A 16,994-nucleotide genomic window follows, 5' to 3' on the forward strand; every position below is an offset into this window, starting at 1 on the left:
CATTTCCATACATCTTTGGTAGTTTTAAAGATGGCTACTGCAATACACTTGTCTAGAGTTACAGCCATTTTTACTTTGTATATGGCCACTGCAATACCCTACTTTACGGGTCTAGTTGCTGCAATGTAGGCACTGAATATGATGTGTAGCCCGAACAGACGCCAAACACCATGGTTGTAGACTGCAATGCTTAGCTGCTGCGCGATTTCCCTCACATCAAGAGGAGGTGTGTATTCAATTCACAGATCAATTTGAGGCATATAGAAAGATGTATATAGATATCTTGGGCAACAGAAAACATCTATCTGTTGCAGACACGTGGCATTTCAGACATGAGCATAACACCAGTGAACACATGTCCCTACTCGAAATACAAGAACTAATTGCCTGACGTGAAGCTTTTTGTTGGCAACGGTTAGTAAAAAGTTTGTATTTAAGTGACATTTAGAATGATTGTCACATTAAAAATGAGATAGGACTCTAAAAAATGCATTTACATTTACGTGTAGGTAAAATGGCTGACAAAGTATGCCTACAATTTTTTTTTCATATGAAAGCACCAAGGGTGAGTATTTTCAAGAGGAGCAACCAGTGCATTCTCATTTTTTTAATCAATATAATTTCTAAAAAAAAATATATATATTTGATTATTCCGATCGGAATCTGTGATTCTTTACAAAACACGTGGGAGGTCCTTGTTATGTCACATATTCAATTTTTTGTCCTGATAAATGTCCCGTAGTCAGAGCCATAAGACTCTAAGCACGAAGTGGACCGACAAACAGCGTGTCGACAGACAACAGATTAGATATCAGTGGCACATTAAATATGACAATCTCATTAGTGTCCTCAAATGTGCCCATATTGAATTGTGATCGACTCTATTATGCTAAACAATTGGCACGATGATGCAAACATAGATTCCTATGGTATTTGGACAATATGAATTGTTGAGATGTTGTATTTTAACATTGTTTTGTTCTAAATAAAAAATATATAAAATATATATTTTTGTAATGGAGGTGTGCTGACCTATTAGGCGCTATTTGCTTACCTTATACACTTTACCTCATTGCCAGAAATATAATTCTATTGGTCTCTGACACATGCTTGCTCTTACTGTCAATTCTGGGGGAGAGGGATGGGTTTGGAGTTTATATAGGTTTAAATTCAATTGGGCCTCACTATAAGGTTGGCGGAATGGGTTTACCGGCACCGGTAAACCCGTTCCGCCCTATTACGAGGTCTCCTCGTGGGACCCTCAATGGGCTTGGAAAACAGGCATCCTTACCGGGTCCCGCGAGGGGACCAGGTAGCTAACAACGGGCCCGTCATTAACGGGCCCGTTGTTAGCTCCATCCCCATTCCCATTGAGCCCTATGGGGGCTCGAATGGGAATGGTGATGGACCGGGTCTGGGTTCCTTGGACGGGGAATTACCGGGTCCGTCAAGGTTGCGATGGCCTGGTAATTCCTCATTCGAGGAACCCGGGCCCGGATTGCGATATGGAGGCAATCATGCCGCTAAAAGCGGCATGGTTACCTCCAACCTTCTAATGAGGCCCAGTGTTTGAATTTAGCGCCAGAATAGCCTGTGCCGTTCTCGCTGTGGGAAGAGATTGGCGCTTTTTCTTTAAATCACAATTCAGTTCTTGTTTCTTCAATGATGCTGTTGGGAACATGTTTGTGTGAGAAAACAGAGGCTCTGCAGTATTGCACACCACTTCAATGATTGGAGCACACCTGCACATTGTAGGGGTTTGGCTTGCCTAGACAGGACAGCAACATTATTATTTACCTTGCAGTAGTAATATGTAGAATCTCTGCCACATACATAAGAGGGTCCCGCTAATGAAAAATAAAGGCTGTTGGTAAAATAATTCTTAGATTTACACTTCACCAGATCAACTTATAAGTAATCCTTCTAAAGACAGCCATGTGAGGCACCATGCACTTTAAAACTTTGTCTAGCCCCTGAAGAAAATCACATCAACCAGATTTGGGATTGAAACATGTTGAGCAGTGTCATAGGAATTGCAATATGATACACCAATAATGGAGAAGAATACCACAGTTCCTTTTTATATATTGTTGATAATGTTTCTCTGTGATTATGTACTGTGCTTTCTTAGGAATCCGAAGAACTAAACAAAAACAGAAAAAAAAACGAATGGGAGAAGGGAATTGGAAAAATAACCTAATTCCAAAAATGTGATCAAAGGGAGCAGGGGTTGCAGGGGTGTTCCCGCTCTCTTTGATCGACATTCCTGGTCTTTGTGGGTTCTGGGGTGTCCCCTGCTTCCACAAAAAGGAAAACGGGGGAAGGCAAACTTAAAAACAAAAGGAAAGGACCCTGCGACACAGTCTCCCTTCCATGTGCGTGAAGGGAATTGGCGTTGCACAGGGATTGCGGAGGCAATGGCACACTTTGCCGTTTGCCGCCAGAAGGTACGTAAGGCAGTGGAGAGGAGCGGGTGGTCTGAAATGTACATGGGAAACAAAACCAAAAATTATTTCCGAAAAAAATTGCTTTCGTTTTTTTCTCCCTCATTCATTTTGGATTCTATCATTTCACAGTGATCTGCTTTCTTAGAATGGTGCTAGGTTTCACACTGAGAGGTGAATTGTCTTGTGATTGTTACATTAATGTGATTTATCATTTGGTAAATGAGATGGACATGTTATGTTTTGCCATTTGATGGATTTATATATTTGTTGCATTTATTTTAGCAATGTATAGTTTGTTTTAGCAATTTCCAAGTGTCTGAAGGTCTATTTGTTTTCCTAATACACCACTAGAAGTAAGGGTTACTAAAGAGTGCTCTCTGAATACTCTGGTCACATTTATAAAGTAATGGCTGTTGGATATATTATTCATGTTTGGGCGAAAACACATTAGCCCAAATGTAATGGAGTCATCAGTGATTACATAATAGATTGGTCAAACATGTGTCTGATTGGTGACAAGCTGCTGAGCTAGTGTTAAACCCCTGCCTTTATCATTTGTATATGGAAATAGGGAGCTTCCATGTAATAATGTGATCATTTCTGAATAATTAAAATGGTAGAACATATATACATGTTCCTGATGATTAAAATATCCATTTAAAATGTTTTTTTTCACCCAGGCTGTGTTTTTTTCCTAATATTTTGGATGCTAAAATGTTCTAAATAAAAATGAATCCCACTATTCATGCAGTATGTATCCTCTGTCCCATTTAAATGTTCCCATTGGAGCATCACTACTCTGCCACCTATTAGGGCGCCTTTCCCCAATAGATGGCACTTCAAAGTCGTATAAGTTACTACGTGAGGATTCACATCACTGTTACTGAGTAGACTCTTCTTGTTACATGTGATGCCTGCGATTGTGAACGTGTTGAAATTAATAATATGCATCTCCTTTTATGTTAATAGGTGACTGATGCCCAAGAAATGCAACAGTGATTGTTCCATTCTCTGGACTATCGCAGTGAAAAGCTTCATTGTTAGAATATGCAATTTCCAAGCATCTTAGAAGTGTGCACATTTGGGGTCCAGTTGCCTTTTCAGAGTATTCAGGAACTGGGATTGAAAGGCCAGTTGGATACATGATGGCTGCCGTCCATGCAACCCCTTTGTGGTAACATCCAGTAACCAAGCATGTTCATTCTGTCAATCCTGGGGGAGAGGGATATCTAGCATGAACATGACAATGTGTTATGTGCAGTAAGAAAAGTATTTCTCATTTGTGCTCTGAATTTGGAAAAGGTTCAGTGAAAAGGGTCCTCTCATTAAACTGGCAGGAAACTTTACACACCCACAGAATGTGGGAACAATTGCCATCTCATGAACATATTTATTGCCCACTTGAGGACATAGGTGAAAACCCTTATCAGTGCACTGAATTTAAGAACAGCCTCCATTTGCATGGTACACTTATGTGCCACCAACAAATGCATACAGATAAGAAACCTCATGAATGCACTGAATGTGGAAAATGGTTTGCTGAGAAGGCAGATCTTATTAGCCACCAGAGAACACATACAGGTGTGAAACCTTATGAGTGCATTGAATGTGGGAAAGGTTTTGCTCGGAAACAGTACCTTATTAACCACCAGAGTAGACATACAGGTGAGACACCACATGAGTGCACTGAATGTGGTAAAGGGTTTGCTGCAAAGGGTGAGCTTACTATCCACCAGAGAACACATACAGGTGAGAAACCTTATGAGTGCACTGAATGTGGGAAAGGGTTTGCTCAGAAGGAACATCTTATTCGCCACCAGACAACACATACAGGCATGAAATTACATGTCTGCAGTGAATGTGGAAAAGGATTTGCTACAAAGGGAGAGCTTACTATTCACCAGAGAACACATACAGGTGAGAAACCTTATGAGTGCACTGAATGTGGGAAAGGGTTTGCTCAAAAGGGAGATCTTACTATCCACCAGAGAACTCATACAGGTGAGAAACCTTATGAGTGCATTGAATGTGGGAAAGGATTTACTCATAAGGGACATCTTATTAGCCACCACAGAATACATACAGGTGAGAAACCTCATGAGTGCCCTGCATGTGGGAAACGGTTTGCTCAAAAGGGAGAGCTTATTAGCCACCAGAGAACACATACAGGTGCGAAACCTTATGAGTGCACTGAATGTGGAAAAGGTTTTACTCATAAGGGACATCTTATTAGCCACCAGAGAACACATACAGGTGAGAAACCTTATGAGTGCACTGAATGTGGAAAAGGTTTTGCTCGGAAACAACTCCTTATTAACCACCGGAGAATCCATACAGGTGAAAAACCTTATGAGTGCATTCAATGTGGGAAAGGGTTTACTAAGAAGATGCATTTTATTAGACACCAGAGTAGACATACAGATGAGAAACCTCATGAGTGCACTGAATGTGGGAAACGGTTTGCTGCAAAGGGAGAGCTTACGATCCACCAGAGTAGACATACAGGAGAGAAACCTTATGAGTGCACTGAATGTGGAAAAGGTTTTGCTTGGAAACAACTCCTTATTACCCACCATAGAACACATACAGGTGTGAAACCTTATGAGTGCACTGAATGTGGGAAAGGTTTTGCTCGGAAACAACTCCTTATTACCCACCATAGAACACATACAGGTGACAATGCTTATGAATGCATTGAATGTGGGAAAGGGTTTGCTCAGAAGGGACCTCTTATTCGCCACCAGAGAGCACATACAGGTGAAAAATTACATGTCTGCAGTGAATGTGGAAAAGGATTTGCTACAAAGGGAGTGCTTACTATCCACCAGAGAACACATACAGGTGAGAAACCATATGAGTGTACTGAATGTGGTGAAGGTTTTGCTCGGAAACAATACCTTATTAACCACCAGAGAAGACATACAGGTGATAAACCTTATCGGTGCACTGAATGTGGAAAATGCTATAGTCAGAACAGTCTCCTTATTACGCATCAGACAAAACATGCATGCCTGGGTCCATTTCAGCGTAGTGAATGTGGCGAATACTTCAGTACACAGGATGTTCTTATCTGCCATGAGAGAGGACATGTAGGTGGTGAAATCTCTTCTGCAATTGAAGGTGCTTCAGAGAGACGGAGGTGCTTCTACAATGCTACTGAGTTTGGCATGGCTGTTGACTAACACTGAGAAGAACCTCTATCTTGGAGATCCTCTTAACATGAAAATGCTGTCATTCTGTGAACAGAATTTGAGATTTTCTCCCTAACCTGTATAACATTGGAAGTTCCTCCTTTCCTCTGTGATGTACAGAAGCAATCTGAGGGGTACCTCCTCTTCAGAATGATTTATCAGTCCTTAGTAAGTCGCTTAATTATCAGCTCTTCGCACAATGCTAACCTATCAGTTCTTAGCTAGATGCTTCGAAGCCGCTTGGTGAAATATCTATGTAGGTCCTAAGTCAAAGACTCTGCCTCACACTTGCTTTTGTCTTGGCCGAAGCAGCCTGCTGCTTATTCCCTTAACACAGAAAATAAAATGAAATTGACTTTACAGCCTATGGGAGGTATGCATTTGAGGTTCACGCACTGCCCTGCTCAAAACTACATGTATAAACATGTTTGCATGCATGCATGTATGAATAAGCTGTTTTTAAATTGCTAAGCCCGTTGCTATAATAAATGGTTACACATCAAAGCTTGAAAACAACAGGGAAAGCTTAGAAAGCTAGAGTGCACGGTACAACCGTGATCGTCCTTTTAACCGTTAACAAGGAAAACGTATGGTAGCACAACAACAACGTTTTTTCTAGGCAGGCAGGTATTCAAGGAGCATCATGAGTATGCTAACAAGTGGATCGATTGGAGTGCTCACACTCAAACACGAAAAAAAGGGGGCCACCCGTCTCGGCGTACCTAGCCCTAAGGAAGAACACCCTAGCCCTGGCGGGGTGCCTATCCCTGGGTAGCGCGTGGTGTATCGCCTGTCCCTCAACCTTCTATACTGGTGGTAGTGTCTGTTGGCAGGCACAGATCGTCCAAAAAGAAAAAGAATAAAAAATGGTGTTCTCCAGAAGGTTGAGCAATATTCAACAAAGATGTGGATTAGATCTTAGGGCTGCTCTGTCTGGAGTGTGGGTACAACCTGCGGGGCAGGTCAACTGTTTGTATACCTTCCAAAGTGTTTAACTTTAATGGTGCCCGTGGGTCACTGAGGTTGGGATGGAAAAACAGTTCAACTGGAGAAACCACTGGTGGGTAGAGCAGTAAAACACAGCCGACGGGCTGGAGGACTAAAAATTGGCTCTTATAAAAATGTTTAGCTCACTCAATGGTGATGAGTGTGCTACAGCAAGTATTATTTAGAAAAAAGTCTCTCTGTTGGTATAAGAGAGATCAGAGGTGGGTCATGAGAGCCCTCATGACCGAAAGGGGTCGACCGGTTTCAATGGCGTAGGGGATTCGAGCCATCTTCATCAGGACCGTGATTGTACATGCAAACTGGGTTGCCAGGGTTCAGAGAAAAGCTGAACGTGATCGGGAAATTGCTGGTGTCTCCTGTAGGGAGGCAAAAGAAGAGGGGGGGAGGGTAGAGAGGGAAAAGCGATCAGGGCATGTAAAGGACACTGGCAACTAACTATTCAGTGCAAGCGTAGGGGTGGAGCTCTTAATGCATTTGGGTGAGCATGTGGAGCAGGAACTGTGAAGGTCACTTATTACAGGAGAGGTGAGGGTGCCTGGGCACCTGTGAGGGGTCTCACCGCCGGAGAGAGGAGGGGGAGTGCGTGACTGGGTCACGGGGGGAAGGACTGGTGGGCGGAACAAAGGGGAAAGGGGTGAATGCACCATGCACACTAATGGTGGACGGAGTGCCAAGGGGGCAAAAAATGTGTGAGCCCCTATGTGGTAAAACACCCAGGCAGGTGCAGTATTTTGTGTGCCAATGTGAAGATCTTGAAAACCCTTACCTCGGGGCCAGCGTCCAAAGTAGGAGGCAGGAGGCGATAGGAGATCAAGGGTAGTTCAAAGCACCACAATTTGATGCAAAAAAAGCGGCAATCCAAACCACAGGTCACGCGTACCTGTTAAGAACACAAGTGATGATAAATTAGGCTCCAAACAAACATGGCAGAAGCTATGTGGAGACAAATCTGTGGGGCCTGGGTGTGGGCCGTACCTGCAAGGGGGCTGCTGCTCGCCTCTGGGTGGTCCGTGTGCTGTATCTAGCTGTACAGCTCCGGACTGGCGATACTGGCAAAGTAAGGCCCATCGCCTATAAAAAGAGCGCAGAAACGCGGTCAAACGGGCTCGCATAAGCGATGTAATGACGCAGCTGGCTCCATAGGAACGCCTCGGGCGTGTGGAGGCAGCGGAAATGAGAGCCCGAGTGCCTCTCAAAAACACAGGAGAGCGCGCTCAGGCTACCAATGGTCCGGCAAATTGCAGGACTCAATTGGTGCTGATGCGATACACCATGCGCTACCCAGGGATAGGCACTCTGCCAGGGCTAGGGTGTTCTTCCTTAGGGCTAGGTACGCCGAGACGGGTGGCCTCCTTTTTTTCGTGTTTGAGTGTGAGCACTCCAATCGATCCACTTGTTAGCATACTCATGATGCTCCTTGAATACCTGCCTACACATCAAAGCTCCCATCTTGCTGTGTAGCTACTTTTTCAAAACAAGGCTATTACAGGCCTCTAGCAGCATAAAGCATGTTACGTATACTCTCTGCTGCTTTACAAAACTACTATAATATATACTGTCCTTCAAGGCATCACCTTTTACTAAGCCTTGTCAAGATAACGTTGTTATACTATTATGAGGGGAGTTCTGACATGAAATGGCATCTCATGTGTTGCTCCTATCCCGCAGGGCAGAATGGGTGAAGTCCCATGACAGGCGGCACTGTTCTATGAATTATTTGCCGAGACACTGGCTACCACTTATGAGTAATCCTGTGTGTATGTGGTGCCAGAGAACATATACAGATGTGAAACTGCATTAGCACAGTAAATGCAGGAAGCTTTTCGTATTCTCTTGGACCCCTTGGTTGCCTGTGACAAAATTGACCATTAGATCCTACTTAGTCTAAGAGATGCCTGCATCGGGCCCTCAGCCTTTGACCATTATTTCTTCCTGCATCAGGGACTCAGCCATTGACCATTAGATCCTACTTAGTCTAAGAGATGCCTGCATCAGGGACTCGGCCATTGACCATTATATCCTCCTTGGTCCAAGATATGGCTGCATCGGGCCCTCAGCCATTGACCATTATTTCTTCCTTGGTCTAAGAGATTCCTGCATCAGGGACTCAGCCATTGCCCATTAGACCCTACTTAGTCGAGGAGATGCCTGCCTCAGGGACTCTACCTTCTCCTTTTTGCAATCCTTCCAGGCTGATCGAACATAAGCAGGTATGATGCCTCCTTTGTTTGTTTGTTTGTTTGTTTATTTATTTGTATGGCGCACCTTACCCAGGGGCAACAGGGCACAGGCAAAAAGATAATTCGAAGCTTACAATGTTACAGAAATATACAGTTGAAGTAAAATAAAAATATTCAAGGATTACAGGAATAAGAAATATACAAATCTTCATACATAAAAAATCAATATCTATACAGGAGAGAAATATACAGATGTGTACAGGGCTGTTAGAGGCGAGGGCAAGGCCGCAAACAAAGGGTATCAATATCTATACATAGGCATAGAAAGTGCAACTAAATACAGGGCTTATTGGAGTTCAGGTGACTGATGAGGTGCCTTCTAAAGTGCAAATATGGTTGATCAGCTCTTAGGTTGTGTGGCAAAGAGTTCCAAAGTGTGGCAGCTTTCACTGGGAAACTGTTGCCACCAATGGTGGAGAGTTTGAATCTGGGAATTATCAGACAGTTGGAATTGATAGTTCTTGTTTGTCTGATGGAAGACTTTCTCTTTACCTTGTCCATCAGATAACTAGGGGCGGCATTGTTGAGGGCTTTATGGGTTAGGGAGGCCAACTTTAGTTTGATTTTGTTGTCTGTGGAGAGCCATTTGTGTTGGCGTCTGGTGGTGGAGATATGATCTCTCTTATTAATGCCGAGGGCAGCTCTCAAGGCATTATTTTGTAGGATTTGTAGCCTGTGGATAATGGCTTTGTTAGCACCGCTATAAAGGGCATTACAATAATCGAGCCTAGATAGTATGAGTGCTCTTGCCAGGATCATACAGCTGTCATTGGATAGGAATGGTCTGCCTGCTCTTATTAATTTGCAAGTATACGCAGTGGTAGATGCTAGTGAGTTGACCTGTTTAGTGAATGACACAGTGGCATCCAGATAAAAGCCGAGGGTTTTTACTTCCCTGGATACTTTGATAAAATTACCATCTATGTTAAATTCGGCATATTCAAGGCCTAGTTTGTTGATATTAGCAGGGGTACCCAAAATGATGAGCTCTGTCTTGTCATCATTCAGGCATAGACCATGAGATGCCATCCATGCCTGAATGATGAGATATACCCTATTCACCAACTCTCTGTCCTTACTGTGATCCCCTGAAAGTGGGAGGAGAATCTGAGTGTCATCTGCATAGTTAGTGTAGGTGACACCCAGATGGTCCAGATCGTCGAACAGGGGTTTGGTGAAGATGTTGTATAGTGTGGGGGAGACGCATGAGCCATGCTGGACTCTGCAGGTAATAGGAGAGGGGTCTGCTGCTGCTGAAGGGGAGAAGACTCTCATTGTTCTCTCACTCAGAAAGGATTCAATCCATCTGATAGCTTCTGGGGAGAAATGAGCAGCTGAATCAAGGTGTCTGCAGAGGACCTTGTGGTCGACGAGGTCGAATGCCGCGGAGAGGTCGAGTAGGAGGAGGAGTGCTGTCTTACCCTTGTCCCTCAGATCATCAATTTGGGTTTTCAGATCAATGAGGGCTGTTTCCGTGCCGTGTAATGGGCGGAAACCTGATTGTCTTGAGCCTAGTAATTTGTGTAGTTCTAGGTATTTTTGAATCTGGACATAGGCCACTTTGTCCAAGATTTTCAGTAGGAAGGGTACCGTGGTGATGGGTCGGTAGTTGGTGGGGATGAGAGGATCAAGCGTCTGCTTTTTGAGGAGGGGGAGCACCCAGGATTGTTTTAAGTTGGAAGGGATACTGCCTGAGGAAAAAGAGGCGTTTATGAGTTTGGAGATAAAGGGCGACAGGTCTCTGGCTGCGTCCTTGATTATGTGTGCAGGGCAGATGTCGCCTTTACAGTTTGAGGGTTTAAGAGAAAGAATGATTTTCTCAACCTCCAGGGTGGTGGTTTTAGAGAAGGTGAATGAGTTGGTGTGTGTACTTGGTAAGGCATTGGGCGGAGATGTGGGAGAGTTAGTGAGGTTTAAGGAGTCTTTTTTTAGTTGAATTTTGTTTTGTAGGGTGTTTATTTTATTTGCTAGTGCCTGTTGGATGTCTGTGCACCAAGTCTGGTCCTTGGTGCAGGTGTCGGGTGTGGCAATAGTTGACTCAAGTTCCTTCAGTATGGAGAAGAGCTCCTTCATACTTGAGTTGGAGTTGGCAATGCGGTTGTTATAGGAATTCCGTTTAGCTAAGCAGATTTCAGCTTTGTAATGACGAGAAATTATGTCAAGGATGGCTTTCTTTTCACTGGAGGGGCATAGTTTCCAATCAGCTTCACATTTTCGCTTTTTTAGGCGGAGGGCTTTGAGTTCAGGTGTGTACCATTTATTTAAATGGGTTTTTGACTTGCTGGTGCGAAGTTTGAGTGGGGCAATTTTGTTCATGGTAGTTAACATGATTTTATTATATTCGTGAACTAGTGTGTTGGGATCTAGATTGTCTGGCAATGCGTTTAGGGTTGGAAGGATGGCTGGGATGATTTTTTCTACTGAAATATATTTCTTTCTTGTGAGGCAGGGTGGTGCCAGTGACACGGTTGTGGTAGGTGGTCTAGAGGTCAGTAGGTTAAATGAGACCAGCGAGTGGTCAGTCCAAGGTAGTGGTGTGGTGGAGGAGATGACCGCTGAGCAGTTAGCATCAGCAACCCACTCTAGGGTTCTTCCCTTCAGGTGGGTGGGTAGGTTAACTTTTTGTGAGAGTCCGAGTGATGAGATCGTATTGGCTATGGTAGGGGCATGTATGTCTGCTGGGTCGTTAAATCCTAGGTTAAGGTCACCTAGTAGCAGTAGTTGTGAGGTGGTTTTCGCATTGTTGGAAATTAGGTTATGCAAATCTTCCTCGAAGGTCCCGAGTGGACCTGGTGGTCTGTAGATCAGGTGGATAGTGAGGGATTGGGTGTTGTTTATAGGGAGTTTGGCAGTGAGGGATTCGCACGATTGCAGAGTTTGGGTCGGGGCTAGTCTGAGAGCTAAACTTTCTTTGGATATGATGGCGATGCCACCGCCCCGGTTGCCCACCCGGTCCTGCCTGGATATGGTATAGCCATCTGGGATGGCCAACATTAGAGACGGGCCTGCTGCATTGTGGAGCCAGGTTTCAGTTAGAGCAATAAAATCTAGTTTATCTTTAATAATTAGGTCTGCTATATCAAGGGCATGTGCGACCAATGATCTAGTATTGAGGAGAGCTCCTTTGTAGGAGTGTACATCCGTTTTTACCGAGATGTTTGTATGAGCGATAGATTTGGACTTGGTTGTGGGGATGGCAGGGCCTTTGGTGGAGCTTTTGGCTTCGCATTTGGAGTCAGACAGGAGTCTTCGGGGCGGCTCATATAGTTTAGAGAGTCTAGCGCAAAGTTTGTTGTTTCTTTCGGTGGTAGGGCAGGGGTGGGAGGCAAGGGTTATAGGTCCTGACTTGCGATGATACCTTGGGCAGGAAGGGTCAGAATAGTAACTAGTTATGTAGGAATCGTTGGTGAGACTGGTGCCTGGCTGGGAGGGGGGGGACTCCTGAGTCGGTATCCTGCATGGGAATATCTGGGGATGCTGGCGTGGCCATCGCACAGTAGATGAGTAATATGATATCAGAATCCCTGATTAACAGGATGTGGTGTGTCCTAGGGTTCGGCCTTACCCCCCTCTCCTTAACATTTGTTATTCTGCATCTGGCCTGGCTAATTTACTCCTACTCATTCTCATTCTGATTCTAGAGTTACAACCCTCTGATCCTCTTACACTTACAGAGGCATCACTAACTTTCAGAGCTGTCTGATAACTGTGAACTGGTGAATGGTTTCTCACTGACTAAAGCTGAGCTCTTCCAAAACTGTATATTGGTAGTTAGGTTTGCTCCAGACACTTGACATGCTTCCCTGTCTTTCCTCTGGGCTTGGTGCTCATGCCATTTACCTGGGTGTCAACATTGACTGAGCTCTTGCTTGCCTCTCAGACGCCCCAGTTTGCTAGTAGTTTATTTCCACATTAAAGGCATACTCTATGGACCTTACCCGAGTTTTCGTCCATTAAACGCACGCGAAAACAAGCACCTCTGAGCCGCCATTTTCTGATAATCCTATCATTTCCCCCATCGCCCTGGCAGACCTGCTTTTGTGGCACTAAATCAATTCCCCCGCCCCTGAGCCTGACATCAGCAGACTCGTACCGCCCATTTCCCAACGCCAAAGCACGTCTCGTGTCAACATTCGCTGCGCTTCAGCTAATGACGTGTCGCCATGGAAATGGCAGGACGCCTCTCTCCTCAATAAGTATAAACAGACCGTTTCACAACACACAGCAGCCGATTTTCGATTCCATTCCTCTCTCTGTGTTACTTTGAGTATTCTGTGACTCGTTTCAGTGCTCAGCTACCTTCGTCGCTTGTAGCCTGTGTAAACACCTGTACCATATCGGTAAATTATTTTACTCTGTTTACCACACAATGGCTACAATAATGCCCTACATGTACGAGCCCGAGTATACCGAGGAGGAACTACTGGAAAGGGAAGCACGTGAAAACGATGGGGAATTCGGACGGCAGTTGGGAGGACGATTCAACAGATGAAGAGCCTGGGCCTAGTCGCATGGACGGCGTCTCCACCTGGTGCACATGCAATCGGTGCGAGCTAATGCCAACCGAGGACGAGAACTGCTGCTGCCGAGAAAACTCGGGATGCCTGGCCTACATTACGGAAGGCGAGCCACGACCGCAATGCATCACCGAGCTGCCAGACTTCAGGGCAGCCTGCCTCACACGGGCTGTGTTGAGAATCTTGATGGTGCTTATGCACGAACTTCGAGCAACTGTTCGTCCTCGTAATCCGAGTAACGAGTAAGTATACTCTGCATGTCATGCCACTCCTATTTCATGTTCTTCTACTATATCCAAAATTACATCTACATATCATTGTAACGCATGTACGTCGTTCAATAGTGTGCATTGTCTAGATAGCATTTGTCCATGTAAAATGCCATTAGTTACAAGAATTGTCATTGACAACAAAAGTTTATTAAACTTATCTGGGTCATTTAAAAACAGTTTGTTTCATTCCTTTTCACAGGTGGTACAGGCTGGTGGCCTATCGTTCCTATACATGGTGGCTTCACGGGAGGCTTGGACACCGCGTTCGAAGAGTGATACCCGCCTGTGCCGTTCGTGCCATTAGAGACACGTTCCCGAGTGACAGCGGTCAGTACAGGGGATTTTCTCTCGCTGTGCTGCAACCTGACCTGTATAACCTTTAAAGTCTTCTAATTTTTTTTTTCATGAAAATAAGATACAAAATAAAACACCACATTTATTTTAACAACGTTTGTCTCGATTTTTTAAATGAATCACATATATCTATACTATCAATTACCATTGGATTATACAGGCCTACGGGTCTTGGCCACTATAATACACTGGTTGAAGTGTGGGTCTGTGCTCACAAGAATCTGCGTTATGTGGCATTTGTTATTGATAAGCAACGATATACTATCATTCATATAAAGGCGATATACTGTATATTCATATAAAGGCGGTTCGCGCCGGTGGATGCTCGCTGGCATGGGGGGGGCTGTCCGGGGCGCGAAATGCCAAGGTGCCAAAGTACATGTACACTTCAAAAGGTGTCCCACGCCAAGGGGCCATCGTTCACATGGCCTCCTCAGACCCCGTGTCTCCAGCCAGGCCTCCCCTTGAAGCGGGCCGCCCCCCTGCAATCCACATAAGTGTGTCTCCATTCAGCAGTCTTCCTGTGCCTTATCTGCACGCCCCAGGCCCATCCATCCCACCCCCCTGTATCAAAGGCGGTTCGCGCCGGTGGATGCTTGCTGGCATGGGGGGCTGTCCGGGACGCAAACGGCCAAGGTGCCAAAGTACATGTACACTTCAAAAGGTGTCCCACGCCAAGGGGCCATCGTTCACATGGCCTCCTCAGACCCCGTGTCTCCAGCCAGGCCTCCCCTTGAAGCAGGCCGCCCCCCTGCAATCCACATAAGTGTGTCTCCATTCAGCAGTCTTCCTGTGCCTTATCTGCACGCCCCAGGCCCATCCATCCCAACCCCCTCTATCAAAGGCGGTTCGCACCCGGGGATGAGCGCTGGCATGGGGGGCTGTGACAGGCGCAAACGGCCAAGGTGCCAAACTACATGTACACTTCAAAAGGTGTCCCACGCCAAGGGGCCATCGGTCACATGGCCTCCTCAGACCCCGTGTCTCCAGCTAGGCCTCCCCTTGAAGCAGACCGCCCCCCTGCAATCCACATAAGTGTGTCTCCATTCAGCAGTCTTCCTGTGCCTTATCTGCGCGCCCCAGGCCCATCCATCCCACCCCCCTCTATCAAAGGCGGTTCGCACCCGGGGATGAGCGCTGGCATGGGGGGCTGTGACAGGCGCAAACGGCCAAGGTGCCAAACTACATGTACACTTCAAAAGGTGTCCCACGCCAAGGGGCCATCGGTCACATGGCCTCCTCAGACCCCGTGTCTCCAGCCAGGCCTCCCCTTGAAGCAGGCCGCCCCCCTAAGTCCACGACATACATACGTCATTCAACACACCCCTGTTCCAAATACTTTACAAACCACTTGATATGTCTCATGAGAATATCTTTGTGCTTTGCAAGTCAACTCCTGAACGTGTTACCTGGCAACCACCGAGATCTACGCTAATCTGGTCGTCGTCGTGCTATCCGTGAACTTCTGTGACTGCTTAGAGCAAACCCATCAGTGTGCTACCTGTGGCCATCCACCTATTCTCCTGTAACATACTGCTCTACTTGCTGAATCCAACTGTTTATTGGTCAATGTAAGGCCATGTATCCTAGTCATATTTCGCAGATTTTTAAATTTCTATTTGCGAGTAGAGTACACAATAGTGCTATGTTCATTGGTCTCATTGCTATTGACTAGAGTTTCCATTGCTATGCTATCAATAGATCTATTTATTTTCATCTGTGTCTATTGTCATCGAATTGCATCCTTCGGGGGTCCAGTCTATAATGTAAGCATGTTTCCTTTTCGTGCAATACAGAACAACCAAGGGATGAGTCACATGTTCAGATTTTAGTCACATCATTTATACATTTCTGCAATTTATGCAAATACTAAGCTGCACATAATGAACTGGTACAGTTCCTGCGACCAAAACAAACCTTGCATTCATCAATGTATGATTCATTTACTTTTGTATCAAATCTTTATTCTTGAAGATTGTATAATAATGTCGATATTTACTTTTCAGATTTATCAACAATGCCTGCCTGTTCGATTAGCGGTTGCCCTTCGAAGACCCATGCGAAATCTGAAGGAACTACAATGCATGTATTCCCGAAAACTGTTGATCGAATAAGAGAATGGGTCAGACATTGCGGATTTCCACTGGATGAGCTGGAAAGTAGAGTCCAACAATTCTTACAGGACAAGAGGGGCGATCGATACCGCATCTGCAGCCGGCACTTTTCCTTGGACATATACACAACTTCTTGGGTAACAAAGAAGAATAAACGGCGAACTACACGGAAATTGCTCAAACGCTATTCCCACTCTATTTGTCCACATTCCGCCACCAGTGAGTCAAGTGTCCGGATTTAGCTTTAGGCCTTGCGGTAGTGTGTAGTCGAATGGACTAATAGATATTGTAGGTGTTCTATCCCTTGTAATAATTTCGATATTGATATGAGTGTATAGTTTTTTGAATAATGACATTTATCAATATATTCTTTTTCGATTTCATAACCCACAAACGCAATGTATATATATGGGAACAGGGAACTGTGCTGTATTGAGCATTTTTCAAGTATTCTGTCGGCTTACGTGGCTATTTCTTATATTGGCATTTCATTAATAATCATTGATTGACCTTTACAATTTCTTGACTATCCTTTGAATCTGAAGCAAGAACATTCTACATCCTTGACGTGGTCGCAGTTATCAACCACTTTTAGCGCGTATCAGGTAATCTTACTAGGCTAATCCGCTACATACTTGTGTTATGCATGTCAAGTAATAGTTTTATTCTATCGTGTAATTATTTTACCGAATGTTTGGTTACTGCTTTCCAATTAATATACACCTTAGTTATCGTCCACTGGTGTTTGTTTTCAGTTATAATTAGTGTTATCCATACTAATGCAAGTACTGTCTTTCAGGGAGATGCTGAAGCGTCCGCCACATCTACAACGTTTCTAGATGTTCCTCACC

The 16,994-nt window shown here is 44.8% G+C and overlaps 2 protein-coding genes across 4 annotated transcripts in view; one reads left to right on the forward strand and one right to left on the reverse strand.

The window, feature by feature from the left end:
- The window catches only part of LOC138559121 (zinc finger protein 268-like), a 618,574-nt gene that overhangs the window by 216,871 nt on the left and 384,709 nt on the right, over positions 1–16,994 (reverse strand). The window lies entirely within an intron of this gene.
- The window catches only part of LOC138559118 (zinc finger protein 268-like), an 83,923-nt gene that overhangs the window by 62,345 nt on the left and 4,584 nt on the right, over positions 1–16,994 (forward strand). For 2 of the 3 annotated variants that reach the window (XM_069642685.1, XM_069642686.1), the window contains one exon: positions 3,417–5,998. The exons of the other annotated variant lie outside the window; for it this stretch is intronic. In XM_069642685.1, the coding sequence (XP_069498786.1) occupies positions 3,701–5,629 (1,929 nt within the window). In that variant the 5' untranslated portion in view covers positions 3,417–3,700 and the 3' untranslated portion in view covers positions 5,630–5,998. Of the gene's footprint in view, positions 1–3,416; positions 5,999–16,994 lie in introns of those variants that run through there. 3 annotated transcript variants of the gene reach the window in all.

Source organism: Ambystoma mexicanum, unplaced genomic scaffold, assembly GCF_040938575.1.
Source record: "Ambystoma mexicanum isolate Mex_15411 unplaced genomic scaffold, UKY_AmexF1_1 Mex_scaf39, whole genome shotgun sequence".
NCBI lineage: Eukaryota > Metazoa > Chordata > Amphibia > Caudata > Ambystomatidae > Ambystoma > Ambystoma mexicanum.